Below are 16,362 nucleotides of genomic sequence, written 5' to 3' on the forward strand. Positions count from 1 at the left end.
ACTCCAGGAAGACAGGAAGGAAAAGGTGCTGTCATTTAAATGACAGAGCCCACTGGTTTCTCCCACCCCATCCCCATGTGTGACTTCAGAAGCTCTGCTTCTGGCTTCCTGTTTCTTTCTGGACCCTTCAAGGCAGGGGCTCCTCTCCGTTTGTGCTGCAGCTTGTATATATAGCAGTATGATGTTAGCTGCGCCCAGGTATTACTCCAGTTCATATATTAATAACTGGTACTAGTAGATGTTTGAGACCTGGCTTGTGCCCACGGACAGGCTGAGTGCCACAGGATGGCAGCCTTGCACCAAGCAGAACTGCAGACACCAGCTCCACCGCCCTCTCCCCCTGCTAGGTAAGCAGCTGGGAAAAGAGTCTTTTGAGGAAAACCACAGACTTTGAAAGCTGCCTCCCCTGTGTAGCTACAGCCAGGTACTGAAATCTCACTTCATAGGAACTGTCAGCATGTTTAGCATAAAGCTGAAGCTATCAGTGTTGTTCAAATGCTTTGAGTTTTTCTACAGCTGAAGCTATACAGCAACGTGAGGCAAACACTGTGCTGAGCTCAAAGACTGGGCTGAATAATTCAATATAAAACAAACCAAACTGGGGGATGAGTTGGTATGCTGAAGGGCAGGGCTGGCACTCAGAGGGACCTCAGCCCTGCACAAAGGAAAGATGAGCCAGCCTTAATACCTAACATTTTCTTTTGTATTGCTTCTGCCTGATAATATTTTGCAAGAAAAGATTACAGTCTGGTTAAGGAAGATGTGTTATTGGTTTACCCTTTTCTTATGTTTTGGACTGTTGAATGACAATGCTTGTTTTTGAGGATGTCCCGTCAGAGTTGCTCCGAACCTGTTGGTAACAGCTCCTTGCAGTGGAAGTGCATACAGGTGTCAAACCCACGTTCACTCAGTTTCCACAGCTGGGCTACTGGGCTGGCTGCCAGGCAGACCCTCTCTTAAATTACTTGACAACACCCAACAGCCAAGAAGAAAACTGAAATTACCAGAAATAAAGACACGTTAGGAAAACATAAAGCTAAGGATGGTTTGGAGCAAAGAGGGGATGATGGTCTTCCCCCTAATAGATGCATTCAAGAAGGCTTAAAGTAGAGTTTATCCTGAAATAAACAGACTTTCTGCTTAGTGGATAGAGAGATAAATTCATCACTAACTTATGCATGACACAAGTAAGGCAAAGTATCTCTTATAGTGCAACATTAACAACAGAGAAGTACTCTAGCAAACAGATCCTGTGTGCTTCTCATGTTTGCCTGATGCACAGCCCATGCATTTCTTACAAAAGAGGGCTCCCCAGAGCACCTCTCTTTCAGGAGCTGAACGGGCATCTTGGGAATTCAGGCTTCTGAATGAACTTCTGATGGGCAGAGAGAAATACTGCTCCTTCAGTTCTGAATAGGGGCAAGAGTGGGCTGAATTCTCTCACACAGAGCTCTTCCAGGAAAAAGTGCAGTCAGAAATCCCATGTTCATAACCCAGACATCTTGCCTGAAATATTGGTAGTACAATCAGTTAGATGTTTTCCTTTATATTTGCATAAGCAATAAGTCTCATAAATGAGTAGGCAGGGCTTCAATCACAGCAGCATTTTAGTGTCTAACTTCCATTGGTTTCAGTGATAATAAAATGCCCAAATCTGAACTGAACTTAAATGACACTAACTCCTGGCCAAATGCCCTTTCTGAGGTAACAGCATCAGTAGTTCCCAAAGAGATCTTGGGCATGTAAAGGCCAGGCACTGTTTTTGATAAAGCAGAAAATATATTTTCATTTGAATCGCAGCAATTCTTACTTTTTAAGATGCTCCTACTGCATTTCCTTGTGAAGCTGCTTATGACTGGCCTGTCCTTACAAACAATCCCCCTGGTTATTCAGGCTAGCCTGGTATCGGAGCTTTCAGTAGGTACTCTCCTATGGTAACAGCATTGTAAAACGTGTTACAAAGATGTTGTTTCCCAGACTGGGTCATAGAGAAGCATCTAGAGAGTTTAAGTTGTGGTTGAGAGCCAGAACGTGCCTCTGCTAAGTTGTGCCTGAAATTTTTGAGTTCCTCTTTCCAGTTGAGCGAGCAGGCTTTCCAACTGGACGTGGGGTTTTGCTGTTCTAAGCCTACACACAAAGTCCCTGGAAAGCGGGCAGGGCAGAATATGTCCCGAGGGGACGGTCACGGAGCTCCCCAAGGGGAGGGCCAGCGTCGTGCTGGGAGGAGAGCACAGCACGCTAGAGGTCCCAACTCCCTGCCTGTGCCGAGGCTGGCCACCTCCCCGTGAACACCAGCTCCCTCTGCCTGGATACATCCCAGCTCCCCTTCTAGAGCTAGCAGGGAGGCTGTCAGTCACCTCTAAGCATTGCCAGGCGAGCCTTTTGTGTAGGACAGCACACCCGACGGCAAGGGAGCAGAGGTTATAGAGAGGTAGGGATCCTACTGCGATGGCATTAACGATAGGGGCAGACCTTGGACTGCTCTCCAGGTAGTCAGGGGAACGGCATGGGTTGCCAGCCAGCGAAAATATAAACGAACAGCAGCGAGTGGGAGAGCCGGCACTGCCGCCTGCCTCGCAGGCTGACCCTGCTCCCAGCCACAGCCGAGCATCCTTGCCTCAGCAAGCTCGGCCAAGCGGGAAGCCGGGCGGTGACAAACCCATCCACTGGCATCCGGAGAAAGAGTAAGTCACTTTGTTTCAGCTCTAAAAAGAGGGGTAAATGACAGAGGAACGTTTAATAACTTGTATTATTAGGAATAAGGCCATTTCTCTTCCAGCACAATCATTTCCTTGCCAGTAATTCTGTCCCAGCAGGTTTTGCATTTGTTTTTTTTTTCACATTTGTTGTTTTGTAATCACGGTGAAGTAACAGATTCTGCAAAGTTTGTCTTTCATATGTTGCAACTGTTTATGCGCTGTATCTGTGTGCCTTAGGTAATAATTAATAGCTCTATGAATAATAACCATGAAGAACAGGGGAATGATTTTGTTCCATTTTGCTAATACTTCTTCAGGCACATCTTTAAAGGTGACAGGAGTGTTGGCAGGAGTTATTCCAGCTGACAGGAGTTGAGTCATTTTATTCAGTTAAAACTGCAGAAGAGCACTGGAATAGGAGGACTGGGTAAAGAGAAGCTAGGACCTGTGCTTAATTATGGCATTTAATTTACCTGTTGTTTAGACTTGTGTTTTATTCTGCCATTTCGTTTATAAAGAAAGCCAGTGATACAGTAAGGACAAAACAAAGGAAATAAACCATCTCTATATAGCTCTCGAGTTGCAATAGCAGTGACAACATCCACTACGCGAGTGAGTGAACATGAGCTGAGCTACCAGGAAGTCCTACTCCAGAGTCTCAGTCTCCAGATGCTTAGTGACCATTAACATTTCATGACAGCTTTCTATCATGTACCTTAACCCACACACTTTTTTTTTTTTCTTAATTTAGGATTTGAACAATAGAAAATGAAGTGTTAAAATATGCATTTTATACCATTCTCATTCATGAAGTAAGCATTACGGTTTGGGCTTGGCAAATCTTTAATTTAGTCTAATGCTTAACTTGAACTTTTGTCCAGGTCAGGTTAGAAAGAGAAATAGTAACAAAAAGTTGCAGTCCAGCTTTCTTTCCTAAAGTTCACTCAGTGTAAATACCCTTGCTCCAGGGAGTAGCAGGTTTGACATGAAAATATTAGAATTTTAAAAAGTGGATTTAAAATTAATCTTAGTTCCTCGTGTGTTCAAGTGCTCAGCTTGTGCTGCCAAGGGTAACTCCAGTTTTCAGGCAGTGCTGACCACCCATCCTTGGGACACCTGATTTCCCAGAAGGTGTCCCTTTCTAAGGACAGATGAACAAACAGGGATTTGATTGTGCATACCTTAAAATTGCAAGCCTTACTTGTAATGTGATGTGCTAGTGCATTCATGAGCATACAGATTCACACTTTATACATGTATATGCACTTCTTCTTTTTTTAGTACTCAGACTCTAAATCACAGGAAGCACAATCCCCATAAAACTGTAGCTTACATACATTCAGTGCATTCAGAGTCAGCACTGGTACTGAAGTAAATTGTATTTGCTAAGGCTTCTGTTTTACAAAAAGAAATAAAATGAGCCTAATGGAAAGCAAAAGGCTACATCATTCAATAAGCAAACAAGGAATTTGTTGAAAAGTACTAATCTATCATTTAGAGTAGAAGTAAAATCTTTTTACTATGTATATATAACTGTGTACCCCAGGGTTTCTCTTTAACACAAAGCCAGGACATGATTATGTATTCCTGACACCTTTTGATACAGGACTGTCTCATAAAGATTCAGGACAAGAGTTCAAGCCAGTGGCCCCATTATTTGAAAGCTGCAGAAGGCACCGCAGAGAAATATCAGTCAACAGACTGGAATAGCTGCCTGGTTAAACAGTAGCAGGAAGAAACTGTTTTTTCTATAGTGCCTTCCCTCTGAGACTCTTAAAGCACTTCATAACCACTGAATAGAAACCTGGGTCTTGTAGTCATAGGTTGTGCTAGCAGGCAGGATGGAGGCACGGTGCCATAATGGCACTGCTACAAATAAAATTCTGATATTTCATTTCATTAGATCAGATTTATACCACTGGTTTCAACCCAGGTACACAGATGTAATGACAAATGCTGTCTATAGTGCTTGAGTGGGTAAGGCATGTTTGATCTGCTGCTGCTTTGTAAAGCTGAGCACAAGAGTGCTCTCCTCTCAAACTGGTAAAGCTTTATACTGCTTTCTTTTCACTTGTCACTTACGTAAATGCTTGTCCTGGTGCAATTTGAAGGTGAATACCCAGAGCAGTGTGGGTCAGCCTTCCCGGACAGCATGTACTGTGCACATCTCCACGCTGGAATAGCTCCAGGCCTGTTCCAGCAAAGCAAATCCTGACACTCATCCTGGTCCCCTGCTCTTTATTAGGAAAAGTGCAGACTGCACACATGAAGCAGGGTGTGAAAATGAAGGCTGTACACATGCATCCTTTCTCCTCTCTCAAGATTTGGAATAATCAGGCTGTGACCTGCCAAGGCCGTGCTTCATCCAGCATTAGAAGGGAGGTTTAACCACTCCCGGTTCTTTGGGAGAACAGGACTTTGCCCTTTTCCTTGCATTTTCTCCTATTAATCTGCCTCCCTGCAGTTACAACCTTCCCCACTGTAACATTTGCCTCTGGTATGGACAGAAGCTTTGCATGGGACAGACAGGCTTTACCATTCTGCAGAGAAGTTTTTAGATGAACTCTCTGTCCCTGAGGCTGTGCTCACCTCAATACCAAAATATCCACACGGGAACATTTTCGAGGTTCGGTGTGTTTTTAAAGCTCAACACAACAGAACTGCCTATTTTGTCTTGCATTTTTATCACTTCTGTGAAAGAATTTGTTCTGCTACACTTGACAGCATCATGACTACAGCACTGGCTGCTCAGCCTAATGACAGCAGGCCAGGCTTTTGCTCCACAAGCAAATGAAAATACAATTTTCAAGTTATTGACAACAAGAAGGGATCACGCTGCAGCCTGGAAGTCTGTAGAACATCAGTTTTTATCACCAAGTTATTTTCCTGTATTTGTGGAGTAACTAAATAAATATGGTAATTGTTTAAACAGAGATTGAAAACAAAATACTTCTCTCTCTGCCATCAGCCCACTTAACTCCTAAAACTCCCACAGAGGAAAAAGGTCAAATCCAGCATTTTGTTTCCCTCAAGGCCTGAGCCTCCCCAGGGCTTTCTGGTCAGCGCTTCTGCAGGGAAGACTCAGGCTGTGAAGGAACTGACTGCATTTTACATAACTCTTTCTTTACATTTTCCTGTAATCTTGTATTTAACACCTGTTTAGTTCAGTAGATGTTAAAAGCTATCCTCACCCTTTCTCATGTGCATACCTGTTTGCATACCAGAGACGTTATTTCAGTTTACTCTTTCAAATGCTGAAGAAAGTACCCTTTAAAACCTCCAGTTAGTTACAATGAGAACACAGCACAGATACTCACCAGTAGCCCTGTGCAGTCTTCAAAAGCCCCTTCTTCAACAGACATTTTACAGGTTAGACCAACATTAAACATCACCAAAAGAGTACACAGATGAAGGTATGCCTGGAGCATGCTTTGCTCCTTAGAGTAACAGGAGCTTGTCTGCACTCCTCCCCCTGCCTTCTTTTTGAGGTTCCAGAGTGGCAGGTGAGTAACTGTACCTATGTCCTTGCTGACACCTTCACTCTGAAATGCAATCTACTTTTTTTTACACATCCCTCCCATACCTGCATAGAAAGAGGAAAAGAAAGAGGCAGTCTTCATAGTTCTAAATGCTTTTGCCGTTGCCCAGCCTTTCATGCTATTTTGATCTAAATTGGGTGGTTTTGGTATTCATTCTGTGTACATTACTCAAGCTGCACAAGATTATATGGATTTAAGCTCCTCTTTGCTTAATACAGCACTTTCACATAGGCACATGTTAACACAAGTGATCAATGACGGGTTTTAATTAGGTTTTTTTCTGAATAAAGAATGGAAGAAAGCACCCTGTGAAGAAATTAATTATATAGGCTTTGGACTTCCATTGAATAGGATTAACTTTCCTTGAGACAGTAGCATTCTCACACAACAGCCAAAGGCTTTTTATTGCTTTTTTGCAATTTTCTTAATACACAGATCTGTAATTAGGAAAAAAAAAAAAAAAATTAGTGGAATGATCAAAGCAAATTCAGAAACCTGAAATGGCACTATTACTGAATAATCTTTGAAAATCTCCTTTAGCTATTGAAACTTGTGAAGAAAAAAGGAGCATGGCTGGAATCATGTGCTAGAAAACTTTGGGTATAAAATATAATAAAACAGGGGTTTCAGTGTTGGAAAGAGGATACACGTCTAAAAACATGCATGGCTGAAGCAATCAAACTGGAAAAATTTTCTGCTGGTTCCTATGTCTAGTGTGATTTCCACATGAAAAGTCCCCCATTCAGGAAAGAAATGAACAAATAGTTTGCCAGATTTAGATCACTCAAAACTGTTTCAGAAGCAGGCTATTCCTACTGGAAGCAAGCAAAATTTACCCAAAATCATTGGGATTACTGTTTGCTGCTAGGCAGGGAATGCAGCTTCTCTTCTCCCCTCCCTATTGCAGAGATCCCAGCTCCAAAGCAGTGGCTGCCTTACCCCTCCCCAAGCCAACATTGCAGACTGGAAGGACTCCCAAGGCAGCTGCTGTGATCCAGCTTCTCTCCAGTTTTGCAGGGAAGGAACAACTCATTACTGAACAACAAATATTGGACTAGATATAAAACACACAAATCACAAGCCAAAGCAGAAGCAGAATGGGTGGCTCTCCTAGAGAAATGCTGTTCCTCTCTTTTACTTTCTGTCAAGACATGCTTGTAAAGTCATCAAAAAAAGTGCCACAGAACCTCAGTTCACTTTTTCTGTATGTTCTGCCCTATTAAAGAGCTTCCTGACTTGTTAAGAAAGGCTTCCTACTCCTTCCTCCTCCTCCATTCTTCCATCCCATCTCTGGCCTGCACTTGTCTCTCCTCCACCCAGCCCCTTATCACCATCTTTCCCCCCCCCCATAGCTGCCTCCTTTGCCCACAGCTACCTCCCTATTCCACCATCAAGGCTGCTGCTGCTGTTTCTTCCTCACCCACCTGCATCTGCTGAGTCTGTCCTCTGGGGTTTAGGTACCGCGTCCAGGTACTCCTAGAAATGCTTTACTACAGACTTACTTAGGTGTTAGAGAGCTGGTAAGCTTTCGTGCTTAGAGCTGACCATTATTCCCTGTTCTCCAACTATTCATCTAAACAGAGCTGGTTATAACAAAAAGTCCTCCAATTTGGGGTGATTCAAGAGCTTCCCCTCAATGTCAACAAAGACTTTTCTAAAGGAATCTACAAGGAAAACTGTTCTGAGGTGTTTTAATGCTCTAACTGGAATCTAGTCACTGAGGAAACAGTGTCAGTTGTTTGGAGGAAAACTGCGTCAACTATCAGTACTTCCCATGTAGTGGTGGTACTTTACCACTGCTCAGTGAAGCTGAGTGACTGCTTACCCAGGCATAAGAAAAAGCTGGCATAAGAAAAGACCTCTGGGGCAATACTAGTTTTACTTGCCTCTTGTTTTTTTCCCACTTCTAATTCTAATTAACCCAAGCTGGTATTACTTCTGCTGGCAGTCATCTTGCAGCCTGGCAGATTCTTTTACTCGAAAGTTTAAACAAAGCTTTCAGCAATAGCACAAGACTCCTACAGTGCATACCACATTTAGGCTACAGAGACATTCTGTGTTTTAATCAAAATGTACTTACAAGTCAGTTTACTGCAACTGGTTAATGAACAAGTTCAACAATTTCTGGTATCATTCAAAAAGATACAACTTGGAACCATCAAGCTAGCGCAGTTAAGTTTTATCTATGCTTTAGCTCATTTCTTCCTTGCAGGCAGCTCCCTCCACCTCCAAAATTAAAGCCAACCTTTTTCCAAGACTTAACCAGTGCAGACAGCAAAGTAATTTGATTAAGAGACACATAATGAACGTTTTTCTGTAGATAATTAGCAACTTAAGTAAAGGTGCATTGCAGGTGACTTTGACACTTCACGGAGAAACAACCTGCAACATATATTTCATTGCTTGCATATCACTCACCAAAGCCACCCAGAAACGAAATACTAAGAACTGAGTTTATAGGAATGTTTCTGCATTGCAGGGAGCAGAAGAGGATAGCAAGTATTTCTGGAGATAACATTTCCTGGAATGCCAGTATTTAGAGTTTTGTTTGGATTTTACAGATGGAACCCTAATGCTATCAGCTAAACTTGAAAAGGAATTTTATTTGGCTGGCTGCAAGATAATGGAGAACTAAAGGTTCTCTACTCTTCAGGCACTGAAAGAAAGCAAAGGAATCAGGAGTCAAAACTAATGAGGAAGCATCAAAATATTTTATTCTAATGTTTTTATGACTATTAATTCTTCACGTTATGTGGAAAAAGCAGTATCACCCCTTTTGATGCATGTGCGAGTTTGAAATGCGGAAGTGTTGGGTCTTCAATTAAAATTTCTTTCCTTTAGTTCAGACTCATATTGTTAACATTATCTAGGAATTCTTCTTGCAAATATTACCTCCACACCAGATAAACCCAAATAATATCACTGAGTTGTGTAAGAGTGGTGATATTACGAGTTTCTGATTTATCAAAACTGTTAGCCACGGTTAATGACTGAGAAAATAAGCATGGTGTGGAGGTTTAGTAGTAGGATTTTCATGGTGATGCATGATTAGATGCTTAGATACTGGAGGCCAAATTAATCTAGAATTAATGATACCAGAAGAGCTACAGCTTGGATGTGTCTGATCTTTGAAGTTAAACATTAGCTAAGAGTTGGACTGGTATTTCTGGTATGTTCCACTACATGGATTAAATATTTAAGCATTAAAATGTCTGTATCCTTCATTTAAGAAAAAAACATACCAAATTCAGGGAGTACATACAGAATTAAATCATGTTTGAGTCAGTTTGTTTACATTTACATTACATGGGTCTTGCATAAGAACAATCATAATCTGCCAGACCAAATAGCCATCTGTTGAGCAGCCACCTCCATGTGCAGGAGAGATTTTCAATAGGACAAGAACAAGTGATACGTACTGCTCTAGCTTTCTTTGCCTCCAACTATTTTGAGCACAGGGTCATCTGTATGTAGGTGTAGTGCCTATGTACATGATAATCACAGTGGACTTCTCACTGAGCTTAACCAGTCCTGCCTCGAGTTGGTGAAAACCTTCTGCACCCCCAACATCTTTTGCTAAGGATCTGCAAGTCAGGTGTGACCCTACTGGTTTTATTTGAGATGTCTTGCTCTTGTTCTTGGGAAAAGCAGTGAAAAACTGATCTTTCCGCATCATCTCCGTGTTATTTGTGCTTTAATAGAACACCACTACATCCTGCCTCAACCACCTCTTGTCCCACTTAAAGCTCTAACTTATGTAGTCCCACCTTACTTATAGGCATGCCCTTCAATGTCTCATCACTCTTGTTGCTCTTCTCTGAACTCCAGTCCTGTGGTATCTTTTCTGAAATGGTGGGATCTGAACTGCAAACAACAGGCAAGTGTCAGCAAACAAGTGATTTATGCAGTAGTTCAACAGCACCATCTTTTTTTCTCCCATCATTTTCCTATTACCTCTTGATAACTTGGTTACTTTTTGAAGCTGTTAAGCAGTGAGATGATGTTTTGCTGTAACTGCCTATCACAAGCTAAAGATCGCATTCCTGGAAAGGATTCAGTGGCAATGTCTGGCCCAGAGTCTACCATTGCTTATGTGCAGATTTTTCTCGCATGTGCATGTAACTTTCCCTTTTCTTCCTTATTCCAAGGATGGCAAGGCTCTGGTCATTTACAAACCATCACAGTTTATACAGATACACTCACAGGAGACTTCAAAGAAAAAAGGTAGACTAGAGGACTATACCCTATCTAAGTAAGAAATGTGGAAAGTAGGATACAAACTATTCTGTCATGATGCAGTTTTGTGGGGTTTTTTAAATTTAGTATTAGTCAAAAGACACTCTCACTTGAATTTTCATCAGGAACTGAGCTTAAAACATTAAGATCTAAATCACATACCTGGTAAACTACCATGCATACAATAGTGCTAATGACCAAGAGAACTTCAGTGTGCTCCTAAAGACACTCTCCTTTAAGTGTCTCTTAAATGACCATGAAGTTTATAGCAGAAGATTCCATTGTGTAATGACGGGAGATTGAATAACAGACAAAACCAATTTCTGTTTTTATTCTAAATGCTATTATTGTCCTGTTTGTCTGGTATGTTTCTCCAAAACTGCAGGTGTATTGCCATGTTTTCTGAGGTGAGGAGATATGCATTCTGGACATGGATCAATTTTTTCACATGCTAAGGACCAAATTCTGCTTACTGCATGCCCTTACTGCTACCTTCACTAGGACTTGCCAACTTTGGTAGGAATTCGACACTAACGTCTCTTGGTGCTTCAAAACAGTTACAGTCAAATCAGACAAACTTTCCAACATGTTACACTTTATATAGTTTAACCACCCTTTCTTTCTTTCTTTCCCTTTGCCTAGCATATCCCACACTCAGTTTAAAGGGAAGGTTAGCACAGCCCTTACTTAGCAATTCAGGTGTAAAACAAAAAACACTTGTCTTTAGTCCCCCTCAGACTGCCTCATTTGGTGAAGTGGAGAACAGGATCATTTGCCACCTCTATCTGCTGTTGGGAAGCAGACAAAGAGAAAGCAGAAAGGAGAAATGAGGAAGAGGAGTCCTGCTCTTACATTCACATGGGGCAGGCTTAGGAGGTGCCTGGATAGAGAAGAGGGTGTCCAAGCTGCCCTATAAGCATATGAAACTATTTAGAGCAAAAGAAGAGTGAAGGAAGAATCCCAAACATGAGTCACAATTAATTTTTCTGAATCAGTGTATCTATGCTTCCCCTCTAATGCAGGGCAACCTGCAAAACTGCAATATGGTTCTGAACAGATGAGATAGTGAGTGAGTGTGAAAAGCAAAGTGATATTAACCGTGGAGTGGTCTTCAGTATAATAAAGACATTGTTTTTCTTCAGTAGGTAAAGCCAAGTGGTATAAATCACTGAGTAAGAGAAGACACTTGGCAACCTGGCACCAGTACTAATGAAGCCAATAGCCTTCTCTGCTCTCTCCTTTTGGCTGGCTCTCCTTTTGGCTGGCTTCCTTGGCATACGCATCACAGGCAGTTTTGTGAGAAGTCAGAAGAACCATACGCTAATTTTCACCAAGGAAAACACAATTCGCAACTGCAGCTGCTCGGTGGATATCCATGACTGCGACTACTGCCTGGCAAACTTGATGTGCAATTGCAAAACAGTGCTGCCTTCTACCATGGAAAAAACTACCTACAAGAGCCACCTCACCATTTGGTTCACAGACACCTCTGTGCTGGAGATGCTTCTCAACTTCACAAGGGTGCGGGATTTGAAGCTGTCCTTCTGTGGCACCACTCCTCTCCCAACAGAATACTTGGCCATTTGGGGACTTCGAAAGCTGCGGGTAAAAAAGGTCAAGGGACTGTTTCCAGAGCAGAGTGTAACCATCTACAGCAGCAGCAACAATGAAAAAGAAAACTCACTCGCAATGCACAACAAGGACAGGCAAATGCTTGCACATATTTCTTTTCTGGATACCTCTCTTTTCAATGGATATTCTTTGCTGAAGTCATACAGTGTGGAAAACGTCTCTAGTATCATGGAGCACTTTCCCAGCCTGCTGTACTCTGATGTTTCCTCAACCTCAGATAACAAGAGCTATGTTGTAACATTCATTTACTGAGTTATTTGACATATTCAGTAGTCAGAGGCATGTTAGACTGCTAAGAGACTGACAAGACTTCTTTAAGTCTGTCTCGTTTGGCCAGGAGGAGCTGTTAGGCGATGAACAGTTCTGACTGTGATAGCACTCTACAAGGAGGTGTTTTAAGACAGACAGACTCAGACTGATTTAGTAAATGCCTTCTTAAAGAACAAAGAAAATGTGAAATGACTGTTTTAGAAAGCATTGATACAAATTCTTTCTATATATTGTACGCTGAGAATTGATATCTACAGACAAGTTTTGTTCTAAGGTTGCACCTCAGACAGAAAAAGACATAACCATGTTATCTCCAGTTGTAAAGGAACCTGAGCCTCCCAGAGAGTCACTGCGGTTAGCTGGCAGCTCAGGAGGTCTCCAGCGCAACTGCCTGCCCCAAGGAGAGCCACCTCTGGGATCAGGCTTCTCAGGGGGTTCTGCAGTCAGGTCCCAAAACCCAAGGATGGAGCCTGCACAACCTCATTGGGCAACCTGCTCCACTGCCTGCCTGTCCTCTTGGGGAAACTTTTTTCCATGGATGGACCCCAGCCTCCTCTTCTTCAGACTGAGCAAGCCCAGATCCCTCACACTGTTCTCAATGTCACATGCACCAGCCACGGACTGACCATCTTGATGCCTCTCCACTGGACTGCTTCGGTTGATCCATATCTTTCTTGCACTAGGAGGGGCAGAACTGCCTGCAGTACTCTGTATGGAGTCTAGTAAGTGCTGGGACAAGGAAAATAATCCCTTCCTTCCACCTACTGGCCATGCCCCTGTCGATACAGCCCACTGCTGGCAGGTTCAATGTGTGTGAGGTGGTTACAGGTTACTCAAACTAGGAGTGCAGAGGTGTCCTTACCCTCTGGTACGTGGTCAGAGCTGGGAAGCCTCTACTGGGGCTGTGTGACACAGCCTCTTGTGAAAGCAGGGACAGGCTATGCAGACACCCTCCAACCTCAGCACCCAGTAAAGGCATGTTTAGAGGATGACCAGGAAGCCATGTTCTTTGCCAAGCCATGGCAAAGAAAGCATGGCAAAGCACTGGGCAGGAGGCCACCTGACAGGTGAGACGCCATGCTCATAAAGGTGTTCCCAGGGAAATGCCTGTCCCTTGCACATGAAGTGTGCTGACACCTGCAATTTCCCCAAATGCCAGGAGCTTGACTTCACCTTCTTTGATAATGGCAAGCTCTGTCAATGTTCTCCTCTACAAGAAAGCAGAAAAATCCCATCCAATAACTTGTCTGATAAGGGAGGCAAGGCTTCTGGCAGACATGTAGCAAACAATTTTTAGATGCATTGAGGGAAACATATGCTGGGACTATTGATGTAGCACACAGTCTGCTCCTTGCCCATTTCTGCAGCATTTGCATTCTGTGAGGTACAAATAAGACCAGGAACCATCCGTATAGTACAATACAGGCCTTGGAATACTAAGTCCTAACAGTCTGTCATTGCCAGCAAAGAATTACATGAAACTGGGATAAAATATGTGTACTGAAGGGAATGGCTATCAAGATTTTGAGGAACCAATGAGGTTGCTTCAACAACTTTAAAGAGGGACTTCTTTTGTAACTGCAATCAATGTCACAGCAGTTTTGCCAGGAAGCAAAACTTAATCTTCCAGAATACTTAAATACATGCACACCTTCCATGACTGTGAGTTCTCCCACTCAACTCAACCATGTGGTAACTACTGAATTAATGGAGTTTATTTGCAACTGCAAATTAACAGATTTAAGCACATGAGTGTTTGAAGGCTGAGGATTGAACTCGGTTTAACTCAACCAGACAACTATAAAATCAGCTGTTGTAAAGCCCTTATTTCCTTTGTCAGCACCTGGGCAACAAATTGCAAGCCTTCTTCCCACATCATAGATATTTCTGGTGATACCTCTCACAACTGTGTCATGACAGGAGCAGGAGCTGGGCTGACAGAGATTGGTGACAGTGGGGTGGTGGTGTTCTGGGCACGTTACATGCCTGGAATGTAATACAGACACAGGCAAACCATTCTTAATGTCTCCCCCAGGCATCCCATGCTCCAAGTGCCTCCAAGAACACTAACCTTGCCTTCACAAACTGGCTAGTCACTAATCGTGCACAGAATACTATTGTAAATAAAAACCAGAGCTGGCACACACAAGTTTACTGATTTCTGAATATTGTCAATGCTCTCATCAAACCTAAATGAGCTTCAGCGAATTCACTGAGGCTCTGCTGCCCTCTAGTAAACAATGTGCCGAATAGCACAGTACTTTCACACTGCTCTGACAGCAGTCTGGCTGCTGCTACTGTGCAAAATTCACACCTGCACTAGTAAACGAGAATGTTGGGAAGAAACCTTATGATTAATAATTCCATGGGCTTTTAAACACTGCAAACTACAGTTTTTTAGCTTTGCCACTGTAGTGTTGTGAGTAAAACTGACGCAGAAGACCTTTTACTCCTGCGTCCAATTAAGCACTGCAGAGATTTTGCTGCAATCAGGAAAAAATCCTCCTCTCAATTACATGTGCAGCAGAAAACCACAGCACCAATGCTGCAGTGATCTTTTCAACTCCCCTGTTCGTATAAAATGTATCTTAGACTCACAGAATTGTAGAATGGTTTGGGGTGGAACGACGCTTAAAGATCATCTTGTTCCAAACCCCCTGCCATGGTCAGGGACACCTTCCACTAGACCAGGTTGCCCCAAGCTCCGTATAACCTGACCTTGAACGCTGCCAGGCTGCCGCATCTTCTCTGGGCAACCTGTTCCACAATTGTTGTGAATGTTACTAGCTCTGTTGGCACAGGTTTCTTTTACCTGCCTGTGAACTACATACAGTGGTACATTAAGCATCACTCTGCAGAAACAATTACGTGATTTTGTGAATCTGTTTTAAATCCCAGTGTAAGATACTCACACTTAACACTGTAGAGCATTTGATTATATATTTATAGCAGTTAATATTTATATACACAAAGGTTTCATTCTCCATGTATGGAAGTTCAACCTGTACGTATTTCTCAGCCTTTAACAATTACTGGATATGCCAATCAATGGAAACTGAGGGGGAGGGGGGTTGTATCAGACAAAAAAAAATGGAGATAGCAGTTGTAAATTTAGTTTTCCTTCCTACCAGTAATTCTGGTGTGACTTTGGGGAGTCAGAACAGATTGAGAACAGCACAAGTGATGTGATTAGATATTAAGAAGAAACTCCCCCCTATGAGGGTGGTGAGGCACTGTCACAGGTTGCCCACAGAAGCTGTGGCTGCCCCATCCCTGGCAGTGTACAAGGCCAGGCTGGATGGGGCTTGGAGCAGCCTGGTATGGTGGAAGGTGTCCCTGCCCGTGGCACGGGGTTGGAACTGGATGAGCTTTAAGGTCCCTCCAACCCAAACCATTCTGTGATGTTTATTCCTATGGGAGATTTCGCTGTGCAGCCACAGTGAGAGGATGCAGGACACCAGCCAGCCCCCGGCATCTTCTCCTAGGCAGACCTCCAGCCGGCTGGCGGGGATTGGGGGGATGCTGCAGCATAGTCTGCGCCTCCTGGTATGGTGGGAAGGCTGAAGAGTCCCTCCAGGTCCCAGCACTTGTACTTGGGGAGGGTGCCTTTAAAATACCACCGATTTTCTGGCATCGTCCACCAAGCTCGTATCTTTTCTTCTAGCCAACAGTGGCCACTGAGACCGGTTCGACCGACTTCTGATGCTGTCCCCAGCACAGGCGAACCGAACTCAAACAGCCCAACACATGAAAGACTCTACTATTCAGAACTGGTGACGAGCCCACATTGTTTCGCCCGTCCCGGCCAGAAGCCACGATCTCCTCAGGAAGAGCAGGGGCTGTCCCGCACAACCCGTGCAAGAGCCGAGGGCCGAGACCCGGCTGAGGCGAGCACCCCGCCCGCCGAGGATACGGCGAGGGATAGGTGCTGTACGATTTCTCCGGATGGCCGCCGCCATCCACAGGCTGGTTGCGGACAACGTGCC

At 43.4% G+C, this 16,362-nt stretch overlaps 1 protein-coding gene across 1 annotated transcript in view; it reads left to right on the forward strand.

Annotated features, from left to right (window-relative positions):
• EPCIP (exosomal polycystin 1 interacting protein) overlaps window positions 1-14,525 on the forward strand; it is a 98,645-nt gene extending 84,120 nt beyond the window's left edge. The window contains exons 3-4 of the mRNA XM_061454419.1: window positions 2,494-2,684; window positions 11,767-14,525. Coding sequence (XP_061310403.1) covers window positions 2,494-2,684; window positions 11,767-12,358 — 783 coding nt within the window. The 3' untranslated portion in view covers window positions 12,359-14,525. The remainder of the gene's footprint in view (window positions 1-2,493; window positions 2,685-11,766) is intronic.
• The last annotated feature ends 1,837 nt before the right edge of the window (window positions 14,526-16,362 follow it).

Source organism: Pezoporus flaviventris, unplaced genomic scaffold, assembly GCF_033815535.1.
Source record: "Pezoporus flaviventris isolate CSIRO_AGI_PZ_B2104156 unplaced genomic scaffold, CSIRO_AGI_Pfla_v1 ptg000015l, whole genome shotgun sequence".
Classification (NCBI taxonomy): Eukaryota; Metazoa; Chordata; class Aves; order Psittaciformes; family Psittacidae; genus Pezoporus; species Pezoporus flaviventris.